This window comes from Eulemur rufifrons, chromosome 14 (genome assembly GCF_041146395.1).
Source record: "Eulemur rufifrons isolate Redbay chromosome 14, OSU_ERuf_1, whole genome shotgun sequence".
NCBI lineage: Eukaryota > Metazoa > Chordata > Mammalia > Primates > Lemuridae > Eulemur > Eulemur rufifrons.
The window spans coordinates 35661307-35679058 of record NC_090996.1 but is presented as its reverse complement, the minus strand read 5'-3'; the positions used below and the strand labels follow the sequence as shown (position 1 = coordinate 35679058).

General features: G+C 64.5%; 1 protein-coding gene across 2 annotated transcripts in view; it reads right to left on the bottom strand.

The window, feature by feature from the left end:
* Positions 1 to 301: 301 nt before the first annotated feature.
* CLCN7 (chloride voltage-gated channel 7) overlaps positions 302 to 17752 on the bottom strand; it is a 26649-nt gene continuing 9198 nt past the window's right edge. Inside the window, exons 3-25 of one of the 2 annotated variants that reach the window (XM_069487121.1) lie at positions 15013 to 15084; positions 14823 to 14888; positions 14110 to 14242; positions 13833 to 13942; positions 12957 to 13037; positions 11771 to 11833; positions 11577 to 11660; positions 10740 to 10833; positions 10337 to 10401; positions 9845 to 9961; positions 9150 to 9204; positions 8718 to 8778; positions 7909 to 8047; positions 6912 to 7005; positions 5158 to 5327; positions 4393 to 4444; positions 4044 to 4171; positions 3793 to 3878; positions 3389 to 3518; positions 2769 to 2828; positions 2503 to 2679; positions 2016 to 2096; positions 302 to 1818 (exon numbers count right to left, since the gene is read on the bottom strand). In XM_069487121.1, coding sequence (XP_069343222.1) covers positions 1732 to 1818; positions 2016 to 2096; positions 2503 to 2679; positions 2769 to 2828; positions 3389 to 3518; positions 3793 to 3878; positions 4044 to 4171; positions 4393 to 4444; positions 5158 to 5327; positions 6912 to 7005; positions 7909 to 8047; positions 8718 to 8778; positions 9150 to 9204; positions 9845 to 9961; positions 10337 to 10401; positions 10740 to 10833; positions 11577 to 11660; positions 11771 to 11833; positions 12957 to 13037; positions 13833 to 13942; positions 14110 to 14242; positions 14823 to 14888; positions 15013 to 15084 — 2205 coding nt within the window. In that variant the 3' untranslated portion in view covers positions 302 to 1731. Of the gene's footprint in view, positions 1819 to 2015; positions 2097 to 2502; positions 2680 to 2768; positions 2829 to 3388; positions 3519 to 3792; positions 3879 to 4043; positions 4172 to 4392; positions 4445 to 5157; positions 5328 to 6911; positions 7006 to 7908; positions 8048 to 8717; positions 8779 to 9149; positions 9205 to 9844; positions 9962 to 10336; positions 10402 to 10739; positions 10834 to 11576; positions 11661 to 11770; positions 11834 to 12956; positions 13038 to 13832; positions 13943 to 14100; positions 14243 to 14822; positions 14889 to 15012; positions 15085 to 17752 lie in introns of both variants that reach the window. The other variant, XM_069487122.1, reaches the window with a different exon arrangement.

Sequence of the window (17752 nt, the reverse complement as noted above, 5' to 3'; positions counted from 1 at the left end):
CCGTTCCCGCAAGGCCTCTCCAACTGCCTGCTTCTGGAAGGATCCAAGGGGGCGCCATTCCCGGGGGGGGGGCACAGAGGAGCGTCTGTCAGTGGTGGGGGAGAGGGGGCTGGCCCAGGCCCGAGGGGAGGGACGCCAGCAGAGTGGCCGGGCAGCGGGCCGAGCCCAGGACAGACCAGCCCTGCGCCCACCGGGGAGCAGAGACCCAGGCACAGAGCTCACGGCCCACAGCAGCCACGCGTGACATCAGCCTTTCCAGCACCACAGCAGACAATAAAGGGACAGGCAAAGTCAGCTGTAACAGGTCACTTTATTTAACCTAATATATCCAAAATATTATTTCAACATGAAATCTATAAAACAGTTGTGGAGGAACATTGCACATGCGTTTTTGGTGTCATGTCTTTGAGGCCTGCTGGGGGCGTCTCACTTCCGCCCACTTCGATGCTTCCGACCCTGCCGGGTGGGCCCAGGGGTCCCTGCGATGACGCCTTCCCGCCAGTGCCCAGGTGTGGGGACAGGAGAAGGGGCCGAGAGCCAGGAAGGTGGAAACCAGGCTCTTCAGCCCCCAGGGAAGGGGACGAGGACAGGACGTGGAGGTCAGTGCTCCGGGCGAGGGCTGTCCCCACAGGGCCATGCCCCAGACCTCCCTCCCCTGGGGCCCTGGGGGCCACTGCCATTCATAGGATGGCCTGGTCCCCGGACGCCTGTCTCACCACCCCACTCACACCCCGATCCCCAGGGCCCCCGAAAGTCCCGGGCTGCAGGACCGCGGTCCAGGCTGGGTGGGAACGAGGAAGGGGCGCCGGCGGGTAGGACACCTGGGACTGGTGCTGTCCCAACAGACACCCGCCAGGGACACAAACCACCTCTGTGCAGCGTCCTGTGGGCGGAGCCCTGGGGACCAAGGGACACCAGGCCCAGCCCTGACGGCGGGGAGGAGGCTCCGAGGGCCGCAGGGCTCCGGCGCTCACCAGCCCTTCCCAGCCACCTGCGCTGTCACTGGCACAGGCAGGAGGGGGAAGCTGCGGCCAACGCCGGGCTCCCCTGTGCAGAGGGAAGATCCACCTTCCCAGCCGGTGGCCACAGGTGTGGGGACCCCCAGGTCTGAGGGCTCAGGGTGACAAAGGCATGGCTGGATTCGGGGGTTCGGGCCCTCAGTGTTTCTTCTCAGCTCTGGGGACCCCAGGCCCGTGGTCACCGCGTCGGAGTGCAGACCAGGGTGCACCTGGGGCTCCCCCGGGGAGCCCACCCAAGGCCACTCTCCGGGACCACCCTGTCCCTGGAGCTTCCCGTGCAGCTGGGGCTGTCACTTAAGCCCGGGAGCCCGAGGCGGTCAGCTCCCGCTGGGGATGCATGAGGCCACGCCCGCAGCTGAGGGCCAGGCCGGCTCCACGTGGCAGAGCCCCTGCGTGCAGACAGCGCCCGCCGCGCGCCAGCCAGACACACGCCAGCCGGCAGCCAGGGGGCGTGGCACACGCACTTGATCCCTGAAGTTCAGGCCCCAGAAAGAGACAGCCAAGTCCAGGGCCAAGGCGCAGGGGACGCACTGGGACGTGGCCAGCCGCCCTCCACCGGGGCCGCGTTCCTGCGCCAGCCGGCCCGGCCCCAGGCCTGGGGGACGCTTGCTCCTGCCGCTGCTTGGGGAGCGCGGCTTCGGCAGAGACCCAGGGACCCCGGGAGGCTGGAGGGGCCGGGGGAGCCGCTGCCCGCTGAGGGCGGGGCCGGGCCTCACGTCTGGGCCAGCGACAGCTCCTCCAAGCCGCCCTTGCCCAGGCGGTACCTGGCGAGGTCCTTCCTGGTCACCAGCCCGACCACCTGCGGAGCAAAGCCAGGTCAGGGGCCGGGTGGGTGGCACAGCAGGGGCCCAGGCACAGGGTCAGGGGTGTGGGGCCAGGCTGGGCCGGTGCCTTAGCGTCCCTCACAGGGAGCCGAGAGCAAGTGCCCACCTGGGACGGGGGCACCCCTTGCCCCAGGCTGCCTTGACAAGACGCAGACCACCGGCCGCCGCTCACCTGATTGCGGTTGTCCACCACCACCAGGTGCCGCAGGCCCAGGGCCCGGAACAGCTTGAACACGCGAGGGAGAGACGCCTCCTGCAGGGTCGGCACAGCCTTGAGCTCCCCTGCGCCCCGCCCGGCACCCACACGCCGCCAGGACGTCAAGACGCGTCCGGCCCTGCCTGTCTGGGCCCCCCCCATCCATGCCACTGCCCAGCGCTCCTGAAGCCCAAGGCCTGGGGGCGCCCCGCCTCCCCGGAGGCAGACCCCGAGTCCTGCTGGGACAGCAGCTTCCTCCTGGCTCCACCTCCTGCCTGAGCCCCGGCGCCACAGTGCACATTCTGGTGACAGGGCCTCGCCTCAGAGAGCCGCAGCCCCGCGACCCTGCCACCCAAGGCTGCCCCCGGGAGGCTCCAGAGGAGTCTCGCCACCTGTCACTCCACTCAGCATGGAGCTCCTGCCCGGCTGTTGCTGCCCCCCAGCGCCTGAGCACCGCGGGTACCTGGGGCACCGTGTAGGGCGAGGGGTTCATGAACTCGGAGAGGTCCATGGTGCACTCGCGCTCGTCCTGGGACACGTGGATGGACTGGATCGGGGGGAAGCGCGGGTAGGCGTCGCGGAAGTCCTTCAGCCGCAGCCGCCGCTGCACGAGGCCCATATTGGAGCGCTCCACAAACACCTGCGGGCAGCGGCCGCGTCAGGCGCCTGTGCAGGCCCCAGAGGCTCCCTGCGTGCAGGCCAGGGGTGCCGACGCCGGGCCTGGCGTACCTTGTGCTTCAGGAGGACGATGAGCTGGGAGCGCAGGATCAGGCCCTGGAGCCGGGCGGGCTGCAAGGGATGGAGGTCAGGCCGCGACACCAGCAGGGACTGTCGGCAGCCAGGACTGCGGCTCCGACCCGCTCTGGCCAGACGCCGCCTGGGCACGGTCTCTGTTTAACAGCCACCTGTGAGCCCCAGCCTGGCCTCGGCGTTCCACGTGTGAGGTCCCTCAGTCCCCAGGGACCAGAGGCGGAGCAGCGAGGCCCAGCCGCACAGAGCAGGGCGACGGTGGCTTTGCCGGGGGGAGGCACAGCCCTGCGTGCCCCAAACCACCCAGCACCCAGGTCAGCTCCCCTGCAGGACGGGGCCTGGGCGAGGGCCGCACATCCTGCCGGGGCCTCCTAGCGAAGGCCAAGGCCACTGGCCCCGAGGCACCAGCCTCGCCCAGGCGGTTGGCGTTTCCGCAGCCTGGGGTTCCCCACAGCGACGGGAATTCCGCGCCCTGGCAGGTAACGGGATCTCACTCAACACCCAGCGGCACTGCGCCTCCGTCCCGTGAACCACCGCGCCTCACCCGCCAGACGCCAGACCCCGAGGAGCCGGGTCTGCCAGGGAGGTGCCCTGGGTACCTGGGTGTCATCCGCGTGCTCCACCACGGGGAAGCCGTTGTGATTGGACGTCGTGTCGCTGAGCACGTCCACGATGACGCCCACCTTCTCCCTCCGCCTCAAGCAGGTCACTGGTGTGCTCATCACCTCCCTGCGGAGCAGCCGGCAAGGAGATGCCACCTCGCAGCCACCAACAGCCTGGGCACCCGCCATGTACTGGCGGGAAACCCTGAGATGGGCCAGGAGCCCCCCAACCCCGCACAGCAGGCTCAGGCCTGGGGCCGCGTCTCCCACCCAGGCATCCCCCCAGCCACCCCCAAGCATCCCCGGCATAACCCGCCACACACCCCACCTGCGGGGGGCTCCTGGTGGGGACGAGGCCCGGGGGTGGGGGTGGGAGGAGGTGGAGGCAGCCTGGCCCGTACCTGGCTGTGAGCGAGTGCGAGGTGACCGGGGCCTCCCAGTGCAGGAAGGGCACGCTCTGCAGCTGGATGTGCATGTCGTACAGGCCCTGGGGGGAGGCGCGTGACGTTCCTCCGCGGCCGCAGCCCCACAACCCCAGGGAGCGCAGCTCGGAGGCCGCGGGGTGGAGGGAACAGGGGCACGAGGGGCTGGGGGCTCAGGGGGGTGGAGGGCCTCCGTGAGAGGGGCTGGGGGTGGGAGGGGCCCCGCACACCTCGATGAAGACGTCGCCCACGATCTTAGCGGTCATGAGCACCAGCATGATGGGGAAGCCGTAGGTCACATTGCTGGTGGCCTCCATCATGATGACCGTGAGGCTCAGGGTCATCCGCACGATCCCACCTGCAGGGCGGCCACGGCCCACGGCTGGCTCAGGGCCCCGGCCCACCCAACTGTCCCTCTGGACCCGCCCCACAAGGGCGGCACTGCCCAGCCCTGGCTGCTGCCCCCCAGCCCTGTGGGGGGACGGCCCGCCTGCCGCCTTGTTGACATGCAGGAGGGGGAGCCCCGAGCGCGGCCGCAGCTCTGCCCCCCGCAGGGGCGCCAGGCGCAGCGGGACTCACCCAGCTGGGCGGCAGCTCCCATCAGGGCGTACTTGCCGGGGTCCGCCCAGATCTGCGGGCGACACACAGGAGGCGTTAGGCGCCCGGCAGCCGCCAGGCCAAACCACCGCGACGCACCGCGGAGGCCGTGCCTGGGCCAGACGCCACACGCAGAGGCCGGTCCTGCGGCCGACACGCATGCTCAGCGGCCCGGCATCGCCTGCACACGGCAGCGAGGGAGAGGATGGGGCCTAAACCAGGGCTGTGCCACCCGGAAAGCCAGTCGGTGCACCAGGGACAGAAATCCCGAAGAGCGACACAGGTAAGCCTGGGACACAGCATGGAGAACCCACACGCAAGGCCACACGTGTGTGACGCCACAGACACGGGACAGAGGCTGGAGACTGTGGGGCTGCAGTTGGGGAAAATGGGGGGTAGGCGCTCAAGGGCCTGGGGCTTTCCTTTGGGGTGACAGAATGTTCTGGAACTCGGCAGTGATGGTTACACAACATTGTAAATGAGACAACCACCACTGAGCTGTTCCCCTCAAAGCGGTGGATCTGACGGAATGAACTTTAGCTCCATGTCAAGAAGGAACCGGGCAGGGCAGGGCCTGGGCAGCAGGGGGCACAGAGACGTCTCGCCGTGGCCTGGCTGCAGGCTTCCCATCTTACTGAGGGGCCGGAGTGAGAAAGGAAGACACAGGCACAAACAGCCCCCGCTGCCCCCACCCACAGGCCAGCACGACCACGGGAGCCCCCCGCCGGGACCCCCACACCCACTCACCGCCGCCCCCGTGAGGTAGGACAGGGAGATGCCGAAGAGCCGGCCCCAGGCGGCCCCGATGAGCAGCGAGGGGATGAAGACCCCGGCGGACACCGTGAGCCCGTAGGTCCAGCAGGCCAGGAAGAAGTAGACCAAGGTGAATAGGCCGAGGGTCAGCGGGTTGTAGGAGCCTGGGGGCAAGGGCGGGGGCTGACGCGGTCTCCCAGGTGACTCACGCCTAGCGGTCATGCCCTGGGAGCCCAACAACCTGCGCCAGGAGCCCCAGCCATCTCCCCAGGGAAAGGAGGGTGCCCCCCCCCCACCGCACGGCTCAGCGGGGAGCCGTGGGTGAGGAGGCCGCGCAGGACCCGGGCCGGGCCGGTGGGCAGGCCAGGCCCCCGGCCCACAGCAGCAGCATGTCCAGAGCCCACGGGGGACGCCACGGGGGGCAGCCTGGCCCGGGGAGAGGGTGCCGCGCCCAGCCTGGAGGTCCCTTCCTAGTGCAGGGGCACACCCACCCCTGCAGGCAGCAACCTGGCTCCAGCTCTGCCCGACTGGCCTAACTGTACCTCAGCCAGCCAACAAGTAGAAAACACACAGAACTTTCCCATGCACCTGAGCACAGGTGGGTCCCCACGGCCCAACCCGGTCAGTGGACCAAGGAAAATGTCCTCCGGGGGGCAGGCGGGCAGCTGGGAAGAGTCCTGCCAGGGCTCAGGAAGTGCCACACCCGGGAAAGGAGGAGGGGCTGGCAGGAGGGCGCCACCCCCAGCTGCCGTGGCTCCAGCTAATCCAGCCCCAGTCCCGGGGAAGCACTTCCTGGGCAAGGCACTGAGGTCCGCGGTGGCGGGAGCGTGGAGGCTGTGTCCGCTGGCTGGGTTGGGCGGGCAGGGCACGGGGGAGCCAAGGCCAGCCGGGGGAGCCAGCAGGACGGTGACCTCAAGGCCAACGAGAGGGGCTGTGCTCGGAAGGCCGTCGGCCCTCACTCCACACCAGGCAACCGCCCAAGGCAGGGGACACGTCGCCCAGATGCTGGAACCACGAGCCCCACACCAGGGCCCCACGCAGAGGGTCTGGGGGCCTGGCCTCACCCACATTTAAAGCAGTTTCTGTTTAACCTCAGGAACCAACTGCTCAGAGATGCACAGACCAGAGAACAGGGAGCTCCCGGTGACTTTGTGACAGGAACAACTAGAAACCACGCCAAGTGTCCCCCAGTCACATGCCAGAAAATCTAACGCGCACAGTAGGTGGAAAGGCAGGTGTGTGGGAGAAGGGGCCAAAGTGTGCGCTGGCTCCACTGTGGGCCTGGAGCGCCGAGGGCGGGCGCCGCGCTGGGCACGGGGGACAGGACGGCAGGCGGACAGCGCTGGGCGCGGGGGACAGGACGGCGGGCGGACAGCGCTGGGCGCGGGGGACGGGACGGCGGGCGGACAGCGCTGGGCGCGGGGGACGGGACGGCGGGCGGACAGCACCTGCTACAGGCAGGGTCCACGCTTCCACTGGCAACGTGTGGCCGGGTTCTCGGCCTCAGCGTGACCTGAGCACGCAGCTCCCACAAGGAAACTCACCCTGGGACAGGGGGCGGAGCCAGCCCTGGTGACGGCCCTGCTGGAGCCCGGCCAGGCCCCACCCTAGGCATGACAGGAACCCAGTGGGCCAGCGCTGCCCCCGAGCGCCCCCGGCTCCCCCACTAGGGATGACCCCTGCCTACAGGGCACCCTCAGCCAGCAGGCGTCACCCACACCCCGGGCCGACAGTGCCGACGAGCGCACCTGGCGGGTCATGGAAAAGCCGCACCACACTCTTCTCTGGGGTGTTGAAGAAGGCGGCGGCCATGGAGTTGTACTCGCCGTCGGCACAGAAGAGCTGTGAGGCCGGGAGAGAGAACAGGTCAGGAGCGGGTGGGCGGCAGGCTGCAGACAGACCTGGCGTCGCCGTCGGCGACAGCCTGCTCCGGCCCAGCCGGCATCCAGCTCCAGCTGGATGGGGTCAGGTCGGGGGGCTGCCCCAGAGGGGAGAACACAGGCCCAGGCGCGGCAAGGGCTGCAGCCCCGCTGGGGTGTCCAGCCCATCCCTGGGGCCAGGGGGCCAAGAGTGCACCATGAGCACGCCCCTGGGGAGCCGGGCTGGGGCCCCCACGGAGCGCAGGACCAGAGCAAAGCAGGGGCTCCCCATGGCCGGCCGGGCACAGCCCCGCACCGGCCGCGTGGTCCACACCTGTCCGTCTGCACGCGCCTGCTTCCCCAGCCCGGCGACCACTGAGCATCTCCCTGCTCTGACGCCTCGGGTCAAGGGCATCACACACGGCGTGGCCTTGCATGCCGGGCTTCTCTCACCGAGCACCGTGTTCAAGGCCTGCCCGTGCTGCACGCGTGTCAGAGCTCCCTTCTGCTACACGGCAGAGCAGTCACCGCGGACAGCGTCCGCTCTGGGCTGCTGTCGACCGCGCTGCCGGGAACCGCCACGCGCAGGGTTGCGTCCCTCCTGGGCGCACCTGCGGCCCCAGTTCTCTAGTCAGGTCCCCGTTCCGGGAAGAGGACTGGGGTGAGACTTCAGCCCTGACAGCACCGCCCAGGCCCCGGCAGACGGCCGGCCTGCTCTGGGACCCGGGTGGACAGCGCTAACAAACCCTAAGGCGCACCAGCCCGCTCGCTTCTGGAACTTGGCTGCGCTACACAGCCGCCGCCGCTTCGAGCAGGCCTGGGGTGAGCACAGCTGGAGGGCGGGGCCTGCACAGCCCCACCCACCTGGGGTCCCCGGGCCGCCTACCTGGAGCGGGTAGGACATGGAGTTCCCCTGCAGGGGTTGGCAGTCCCGAGACGAGTAAATGAGGACGAAGGCGACAGTGGCCGTGACGGCGGCCACCAGCATGGCCTCGATCACCTGCAGGCAGGGCCGGTGGATGTACCTGGAGCCAAGAGTCAGGGGGGACCCTGTGTGGGGACGGTGGGGGCAGTACCCTTGGCAGCTCAGGCCAACCTGAGCCTGCGACCGGGCAGACGGCCATCGGAGGACGCTGAGCAGGAGGGTGACACGGTACCAACTGCCCAGGCGCCCGCGCTTCTGGGTTATCTTTCTCCTCGTGGTAACAAGGGTCTCCCAGCGGCAACGCCTCCTGGGAAACGGCCCCCCCAGCACCTGGCTGCGCCCGACAGCAGCTGGAACTGGCGCAGGAACAAGATGGCAGAAGAGCTCCCACAACCCCAGGACCCTCCCTGAAGGTTCCAGAACAACTGCTGCTCTCCTGATACAAAAGGGCACAGAGTGCCATGGGCAGCCCCAGGCGAAGGCTGGACATGTACCCGGCCTGTCCTGGACCCACAAGGGGCCTTGCTTGCTGCCTGTGACCCCCAGGGCCCTCCTGCTCTCTCCATCAGGCTTGTCCGGCCCCTCCCCCAGGCCCTGGACACACTCCTCTGAGCAGGTCAGCGGGTACAAGCCATCAGGGAAGGACGTGTACACGTGCGGCCTGCCAGCTCCGGCCAGGGGTGCAAAACCCACACCACCACATCCTTTGCAAAAGCCCCACGTGGCCACACCTGCCAGCACAGCACACAAAGCCGAAGTTTCCTTCTCACCTGATTCGGAACATCGTCAGCCAGTAATTCAAGGCGTTGAACACAGCCCCGAGAACACCACCTGCACCCAGGAGAAAGTCCCGTGTCAGCTACACGGGCAGGGCAGGGGGGGCCCCTGCCGCACGGGCAGGGCAGGGGGGGCCCCTGCCGCGAGGCCCCCAGGAGGCAGAGCGGGGAGGGGCGGTCCTGTCACGACGCTCCTGCTGCCTCCCACGCCCTGCCGGGAGGGCGGCTTTTCCTGGAAGGCTTTGCCCTCCTCCCAGGGAACGAGGTTTTCTGCCAGTACTAACTCCTGCTGGGGCCTGTTCTGCCTCCCTTCCCTGCCCCCACCCACGGTTCCCTCCCGGGTGAGCGTGCTGCCCACGGAAGAACCCAGAAGGAGCAGTCCTGTGCGAGCCACGTCACCACCATCCCGAGGCTGAGCGCCCTTACCCACCACGCCCATGGCGATGAAGACGGGGATCTCGTGGATCGTGTAGGCCATTTTCTGTGCAGAGAGAGGAGGAGGCTGAGGCTGCTAAGGAAGTGACCACACCTCCTCCCCGCGCAGGCCCAAGGGCTGGGCATGACATCTGCCCCTACGCACGGAACCTCCCGGCACTTCCACATGGGGCCGCAGAGGTCCCGAGGGAGGGAGGGACTCCAGGCACCAGGAGCTGGCCGACCCCTGCCCGTCTGGCTGGCGGGAGGCTCTCAGAGGGCCGTGGGAGGCGTCCACGCTTCCCACCCAGGCTCCAGGCACCCGGCGGGGGGGATGGTCCCCAGCACGAGGAACACCCTCGACTCCCAGGCTTCCACGCGCAGCACAACCGTCCCGCAGAGCTCGTCCTGGGACTCCACAGAAAGGAGCCCCCGAGCCCACCCGCCCCCACGAGCCGCTGCTGCACACACACCCAGGACGCCCCCGTGCCACAGCCTGCGTGACGGCCCCGGGCCCTGCAGCCTCACAGGACATCCTGACTGCAGGGGCGGCTCAACACCTGCTTTCCCAGAGCACCTGAGAGCGCTTGGGGCTCACAGTTCCACGGCTGAGAGCTTTGGAGTTTCCCAAAGACCAACTCTCAAATCTGGGCCTCAAGGCAACAGTCCCGGCAGCAGAGGGGCGGGCGGCAGACGCGGCGGGTTACCTCCGAGTCAAACCTTCCGAAGTTGATGAGGCCGGGGCTGGACAGGTCCCACATGTTCCCGTGGTAGATGCTCAGCACGAAGTTCAGGGTGAAGGTGGAGATCATGGAGGCGAAGAACTGCCGGGGAGATGCCGGCACCATCAGAGCCGCACTTGGAGGCCACGGCTACAGCCGGGGGGCTGGGAATCCGCAGACCAGCCCGAGGCGGCAGGGAAGAGGCTGGGCCACCGTGCACCAGGCAGGGCGGGGACCACAGCCCTCGAGGGGGAGCCAGTGGAGGACAGGAGGGCAGCGGGCAGGGTCTGGGTCCTGGCCGCCCCGCCCCACAGCCTGGACCCATCAGGGTGGCAGAGACGCCAGGACTGAGGGGCGCTGGGCAGCAGGCGCACCACCACCTCGGGCAGGGACGCAGCCTAACAGCCTGCAGGGCCCTCGGGTGAGGACGCCGCAGTGTGGCTGAGGGCAAGGTGCCCGCCCCAGCCAGGCACTTACGATCCTCCACGTCAGGAACTGGTTCCAGAAGGAGGCGCCTTCCTCCAGGCTGAACAGGACCCCACCTGAAAGGCAGGCGGCGGCACCTCAAGTGCCAGCGGACACAGGGCACTGGCACCCACCCACTCCCGTCCCTAGGGAACCAAGGCCACGTCAGGAGGAATCTCGGGGGTGGGAAAAGGAGGGGTGTGGGAAGACGGGCCTCCCGGGAGCGCCGAGGGCCAGGCCCAGGCACACCGACCGACACCCCTTCCACACGCCCTGGCCAGTGACTCCGGCCTGGCCCGCCCTCACTGGGCACTCAGTCTGGAACACCAAGGCGATTGCTCCCAGCACGCGGGGAGAGCTGGATTCCCAACCCACTGGGAGAAGCCACAGACAGGCGGGGCCAGCCCATCCTCACCCACTGGGGCTCCAAACGCAGCCGACACCCCGGCCGCAGCGCCTGCAGAGACAAAGTCCCGCTTCTCCGTGTCTCTGCGGAAGTACTCGAAGATCTGAAACAGGGACAGAGCCGTGGGCAGGTTCTGCAATGCGCCTCTGAAAGGGAGGTCGGTCACGGGCGCCCAGACAGCGCGGAGGGGGGCGGGGCTTCCCCAGCGACCAAGTCCTGGGCTGTCGGCTGCGCGGAGCACAGCGCTCGACACAGCGACAGAACACAGGCCGCGTGGCTGCCCCGCTGCCAGCAGCTGGGGGAAAATAACGGAAAGGCCCCCCCAACAGGAATCCGGGTTCACAACACACCTAAGAGATACAGTGAAAAACTCCAAACTCCACTGAGACCTAAACAAAACAATCAATGAAAAACCTAAACTTGTTCTTGATTTTGAAAAAAGACTCTATAACGTGAGGTGTTAACTGTCTAATTTCATGTTAATTCAGTGTAATCCTTATCAAAATGCTGGTGATTTATTTGGAAAACATGACAAAATTGTTCGAAAGCACATCTCATAAAATACACATGTCTAATGCGAAACACGTTGTCTCCGACCTGCTTTCAGGTTATTTATTCCTTGGAGAAGTGGCTCAGGGCCAGAGTCCCTGCACAGTAAACGCACGCCCACGCACCGGGGGATCCGTGGGGGCCGGCCAGGGAGGGGCCACGTGGGGCTGAGGCAAAGGGACCTCGCCCACCCTGTCCAGGAACAGGCCGGGCTCTCTCGGAGGGGGCTGGGGACGGGGACAGGGCTCCCATGGCCACGGCATCCACGGCGCACTTGCGCGGGGGAGGGGGGCTCACCTTGAAATCTCGCTTCAGCGACGTGGACCTCCCCTGGGAAATCCCGGCGGCGATCACCGACCCCGAGTGGATCATCGGCCCTTCCTGGAAGACAGAACACAGCCGACACTCAGGGACGACACACAGGCCCCGGCGTCCCTCGCAGGGTTCAGGGGCTCAGATGGGGGCCGGGACGGCGTCACACGCACTGTTACCTTTCCCACGGCCAGTCCTCCCACCACAGACAGAATCACGCCGGACACTTTGATCACCAACGTCTGAAACAGGCAAACACATCGCGTCTCTGATTAACGGGACCCGAACGACAAAACCGCACGCACAGTGACTGATGGCACAGAGCACCCCGGAGACATAGGAGTCTCAGGGGAAGGGGCCGGGGCCACACGACACTGAGCACCAGCCCAGCCCCCTCCTCCGCACATGCTCCAGGGGACACTCAGCAGGGCAGGGTGGCCTTTCCTTCCTTTCTGAAGCAACGCTGGGCTGTGGACCACCCTGCCCCTCGGGCCAAGCACCGTGGGGACACGGAGGGGCTCTCGCCAGCCCACAAAACACTCCACATAGAGGGGTTCACGACCCGCCTTGGGGGTGCTCGCTGTCCGCCCCTTTGTTCTCGCCACACATCCCCCGAGGCCACAAGCCGTGAAGGGAGGCAGGGGACACCACTGGCCCGGCCAGAGCCTGCGGGCGCTCACAGCACTCGAGGGTAAATGGAGGCTGACTTCGTGAGAGCCCTCAAGATTTACAAACGCTTCCCCTGCCGGGGCCCCCGGGGAAGAGGGCTTCCAACCACACGGCCGGCTCAGGAAGGGCGGCGTGGAGACACCGGGTCCGGCCAGCCGCGGCGGCACCGAGCCAGCGCTGTTCCCAGGGGCCCCAGGTGAGTGGGTTCTGCTGCCGTGAGGCCAGAGCTCCCCACTCCCTCAGCGCCACCACGCCGGCCCCTCCGTGGACAGGGACACAGTGAGAGACACGGACAGAACCGACAGACACGGCCCCTACAGCGTCGGGATGTCACTCATGACGTCACGCAGAATGAGTGTCAGGAAATGTTTTGAAAACGGGAGAAGAATCACAAGTCTACCATTCTAACGTAATTATTTCTGTTTGGAAATGCTAATGTCCACCTGGTCCTTAGTGACAACGTTGCATAGCTATGATGATAACCTACGCACCACTTCTGCACTATTTAATATGTACAAAGAGAAGTTTCACCGTTTTTGAGAAAAGGTTACCCTTTACACAAGCTGTCGGCCCACCCACTCCCTGTCACCACCTGCAAGGCAGCCTGGGTGCTCGGAGGGAGCGAGGGACAAGAGAGCTGCTCGGAGCCAGCAGACACCAGCCTCGTGCCCAGCCAGGGGTCACCTTGCACCTCACCTTGAGTCGCACCACGTGGGGGACCTTCACCCCGTTGAGGAAGCACTTGATCTGCGGGATCCCACTGCCAGCAGCGACCGGCTGAAAGGGGGAGGCGCCACTGAGCCGGCCAGGCCCCAGGAGCTCAGGTGACCGGAGGGGCCCCGGCCTGGGGACAATGGTTCTCGCTCTCCCAGCCCAGACCGCAGCGCCCCCGAGGGAGTAAGCCCTGTGGGATGTGGGAGGCCAGGGCCAAGACAGAAGGCCCACGTGTCCCCAAGGGTTCAAGGGGAGGGTGGGGACACTCCAGGGTGGGCAGGCACCTACCACACACCAAGCAAGAAGCACCAGGGCTTCCTGCGTGTGGGGGCCACTGCTCTGCACCCCCAAAAGAAGGTTCTGGATGCTGCCCCTTCTTTCACCATGACAAGGAGGGGAGGCCAAGGAGAGACTTTTGGGAGACGCCCGGGGATAGGGGGCACCGCAGGAGGGTCTGAGCCCCTCGGGAGAGGGTTCCTGCTGGGGGCTGGGTCGTCCCCACTCCTGAGACTGCACACCTGGGGCACCCCAGCACCCAGCAGGTCCCGCTGCGTGTGAGCACCGGACGTGTGTCGGGGTGGGGGCCGTGGGGGGCCGTAAGGGGGTCGTGGGGGGGGGTGGAGGCCATGGGGGGCTGTGGGGCTGTGCTCCGGGCCAGCGTCTGGGGTGAAGCGGCCCTGCTGCGTTTCCTGCGTTTCCTTAGCGGTTTCACGTCTGTACCGTGTGGCTCCACCAGAAACCAGCAGGCAGGACAGGGTGGGTGGCTGGGCTGAGGGGTTTCCACTCGTTCACTGAGACCCGCTGAGCCCAACGTGGGTCTGACGCCCCAGGGCGCCTCCTGCCGCGGGGCCGCCGTACCTCTATGAAAGCCACGATCACGGAGCCCACGAGCACGAAGGCAGAGTTCAGCGTGGCCCACAGCAGGAGGGAGAAGGACAGCCCGCCCTTCTCAGTGAACTTGTCGATATCTGGGGCGCGTCAAGGATGGTCCCCGCTTCACCAGCAGGACCCCGCCCCTGCTCCCCGCCCCGGCTGTGACGCGGCGGACCCCATCAGGCCTCCTGCCCGGGCTGCGTACACGCGGGGCCGGGCCTCCCGCTGGCGCCCCCAGGCCGTGCGGGCGCACAAAGGATCCTGTTCTTGATGACCTTGTACTTGAGGCCGGCCAGGTTCTCCACCACGATGTCGATGAAGCAGGCCACAAGGCCCGTGAGGATCCCGATGAGGGCGCAGATGACCCAGCGCTTGATCTCCACCGTCCGGAAGGCCTGCGGAGGTGGGGGTGGGGGCAGAGCTGTGGTGGCCATACGGCCTGGCGAGGGCCACGGCGGCCACCGCACAACTGGCCCCTGGCCGCCTGCGGCCCCTGGAATTCCAAAAGTCGCCACCACGCACAGCCCACCGCACTCAGGACCCCAGAGTCCCACAAAGGGCAGCCTCTGGCCGACATCTCCGCGACCACAGAGCACCGCAGGCCCAAGCGGGTGGCGTGGGGGAGGGCCGTGACCTTCCCAACAAATTCACAGTTAGGTGTCGACACTCGGGCAGTGGCTCTGACGTCTGTGGGAACAGCCTAAGCTTCAAAGGCCACGACGCACTCTCCTGCCGTCTCTGCTACCCGGGGTTGAGCCACACTTGCTCCAGGCCCCAGGGACACAGAGCAGAGGCCAAACGGTGGCTCCAGGACTGGGAGGCTCAGGGACAGAGTGGGAGGGCTGGGGACGCACACTCCACCCCTGGGCAGGACGGTGGCACCGGGCCAGTCCTGCAGTCCCAGGTGGCAGAGCCGGCCCCTGCCACAAGGCCCACACCGGGGTTGGAAGACCGTGGCACAAGCCAAGGACGCACCGTGTGGTTGATCCGCCTCTCCTCCTCCAGGAACAGCTGGTTCTCGCTGTTGTCGTAGTCCAAGCTCTGCAAACCGGGTGACAGGGCACCATTACTGACCCCGATGTTCCGGACGTGAGCACAGGGGACTGGGCAGGGTAGGTCTGGAGGGGCAGAGGTCTCGGGGACAGGGGGCTGGGAGGAGGCCCACCTCGTATTTGAGGGACAGGAGCTTCTCGTTGTGTGGAATCTCCTTGGGGAAGGGAGGGGGAGGGTCCAGCTCCTGTGGGAGGAAAAGGCAAAGGGAGACACACACTTGACAACCAGGACGCTGCAGAACGTGGCACTGGAGGGCATGAGGGACCACGCCCAAGTTCATTCCCAGAGGCCAGTACTATCCTGATACCAAAGGCAGACTGAGGGCATCACAAGAAGACCACCGACAATATCCCTACAAATACAGACACAAAAGTCCCCAACAAGATATGAGCAAAGCACATCCAGCAACACCAGGACCAGCCCAGGAATGCAAGGCTGGTTTAATACCCAAAAAGCAGTTAATGTCCTATGTCATCTCGACAGGACAGAGGACAAGATCCACACAGTCATCTCAACAGATACAGGGAAAGCATCCGAGAAAACCCAACATCTGTTCAGCATAAAAACACTCAACACGCTAGAAGCAAAGAGAACTTCCTCAGTCTGGTCAAGGGCACCTACGTCAGCCGCACAGGCCACAGGCTCCGCAGTGAGTGACGGGAGCTTCACCTGAGATCAGGAACAAAGCGGCCACGCTCGCTTTTGCCAGCTCCACTCAACACTGTGCACAGGCTCCAGCCAGGACAACCAGGCAAGAGAAAGAAAGAAAAAGCATCTAGACTGGAAAGGAAGAAGCGAAACTCTATTTGCAGATGAATGATCTCATATACAGAAAATCCTAACAAATACACTAAAAAACTACTCAAATAAACACATTGAGTAACATAGAAGAGGACACAATTCAACTGTAGTTCTATACTATTGCAATGAGAAATCCATAAATGAAATTAAAATAATTCTATTTACAATAGCATGAAAAATAAACTACATAAAAGAAAATTTATTCCTAAGATAACATGTGTAAAACTTGTACATTGTAAACTACCAAACATTTTTTTTTAATTTAAAAAAAGACACAGGGGGTCTTGCTATGTTGCCCAGTCTGGTCTTGAATTCCTGGCCTCAAGCAATCCTCCCGCCTCAGCTTCCCAAACAGCTGGGACTAAAGGCAGGAGCTACTGTGCCCAGCTTACCAAACATTGTTGAAAATATTAAGGATCTAAATAAATGGTAAGACATTCTGTGTTCATATATACAAAGACTTAACATTGTTGAGACTCAATGCAATCCCTACCTGAATTTCAACTGATTTTTTGGAATAAATTGACAAGCTGACCCTAAAGTCTGTGGAAGAAAAGGGACCCTGAATAACCCAAGAGATCTTGAAAAGGAAGAACAAGAAGTTGGAGGACTCACACTTCCCAGTTCCAAAACTTACCTCAAAGCTGCAGTAACCCAGACAGGGTGGCACTGGCACAAGGACAGACGTGCGGACACACGGGACAGAACAGAGAGTCCAGGAATAAATCCAACACACCCCGGTCAACTGACTTGCAACGTGGTGTCAAGACAGTTCGATGGAGGAAAACGGCGTTTTCAGTAAATGGTGCTGGTACAGCCGGATTTCCACAAGCAGAGGATGCAGCTGGACCTTACACCACGTCCAAAAATTAACTCAGTGGATCAAAGACCTAAAACTACAAAACTGTGAGGAGAAATGGCTTTGTGACCCTGGCTCAGGCAGTGGTTTCTTAGATGTGACACCAAAAGCACACGCAACAAAAGGAAAAATAGATAAAGTGAACTTCAGCAAAATGGAAACCTTTTGTGTATCAGAGGACACACCAAGAAAGTGAAAAGAAAACGCACCGAATGGGAGAAGGCTTTTATGATCACACGCCTGACAAGTGCTGACAGGTGATGAACTCCTGCCACTCAATTACAAAAGGACAAACGACCCTATTAAAAGATGGCACACCTGACGCAGGAGTGCCGGGCCGGCTCCAGGTCTCAAGGCTGGAAGCGACGATTTCTGAACCCCACACCCGCGCTCTCTTCTCTCCCGGCCCTCCCAAGGCGAGGCCAAAGCAAAGGCTTTGACGGCCAAGGAGGCAGTGCCGGGAAGCGTCCACAGCCACAGAAACAGAGCCACACACGTCGCCCCCCTGCCAGGCACGGCTGAAATGCCTCTGCCCCCAGGAGAGACAAGCCAGACCACTGAGCCTGCCACAAAGAAGACAGCCACACGGCGTACTCGTGTGGACAAGGCCAGCAGGCTCCAGACCAGACAGGCCGTGGACAGTCTCGCGCACTGACGTGGCCACGGCAGCCCCAGTGGGACCCGCTGGGGAGAAGGTTCTGACCAGGACGCTCCGGTGCTGCCAACAGAACCGGGTCATCCCAACTCGAGTCCACCTGGCTCATCCTCAGTACATGTTTTTTCACCATATTAAAAAAACGGGCACAGGACAAGAACAGATGTTTCTCGAAAGAAGATAAATAGCACGTGAAGACGCTCGGCCTCACTGGCACCAGGAAACACAGATCACAGCCACCGTGACATGCCACCAAGGAGGAAGGAAACTGCAAGTTCTGCTGCGAGGGAACCTCAGAAAGTCTTCCCAGGACAACCGCTGGCACAGTGGCTGGCGGGGTCGTTAGCAGGGGACGCCAGAATCCTTGCCCTCTGAAGTCAGGGGACACCACCGCCCCTTCACGATCTCCGAAGGCTCCCCGTCCTCGCCCTGACACAGAGCCACTGCCCACGGCACCTGTGCCCAATTAGCTCCCTGTGCCCACAGCACACTCACCCTGCCAGGCCCGGGAGTCCTGCGTTCCTCTGCCCACCTGGC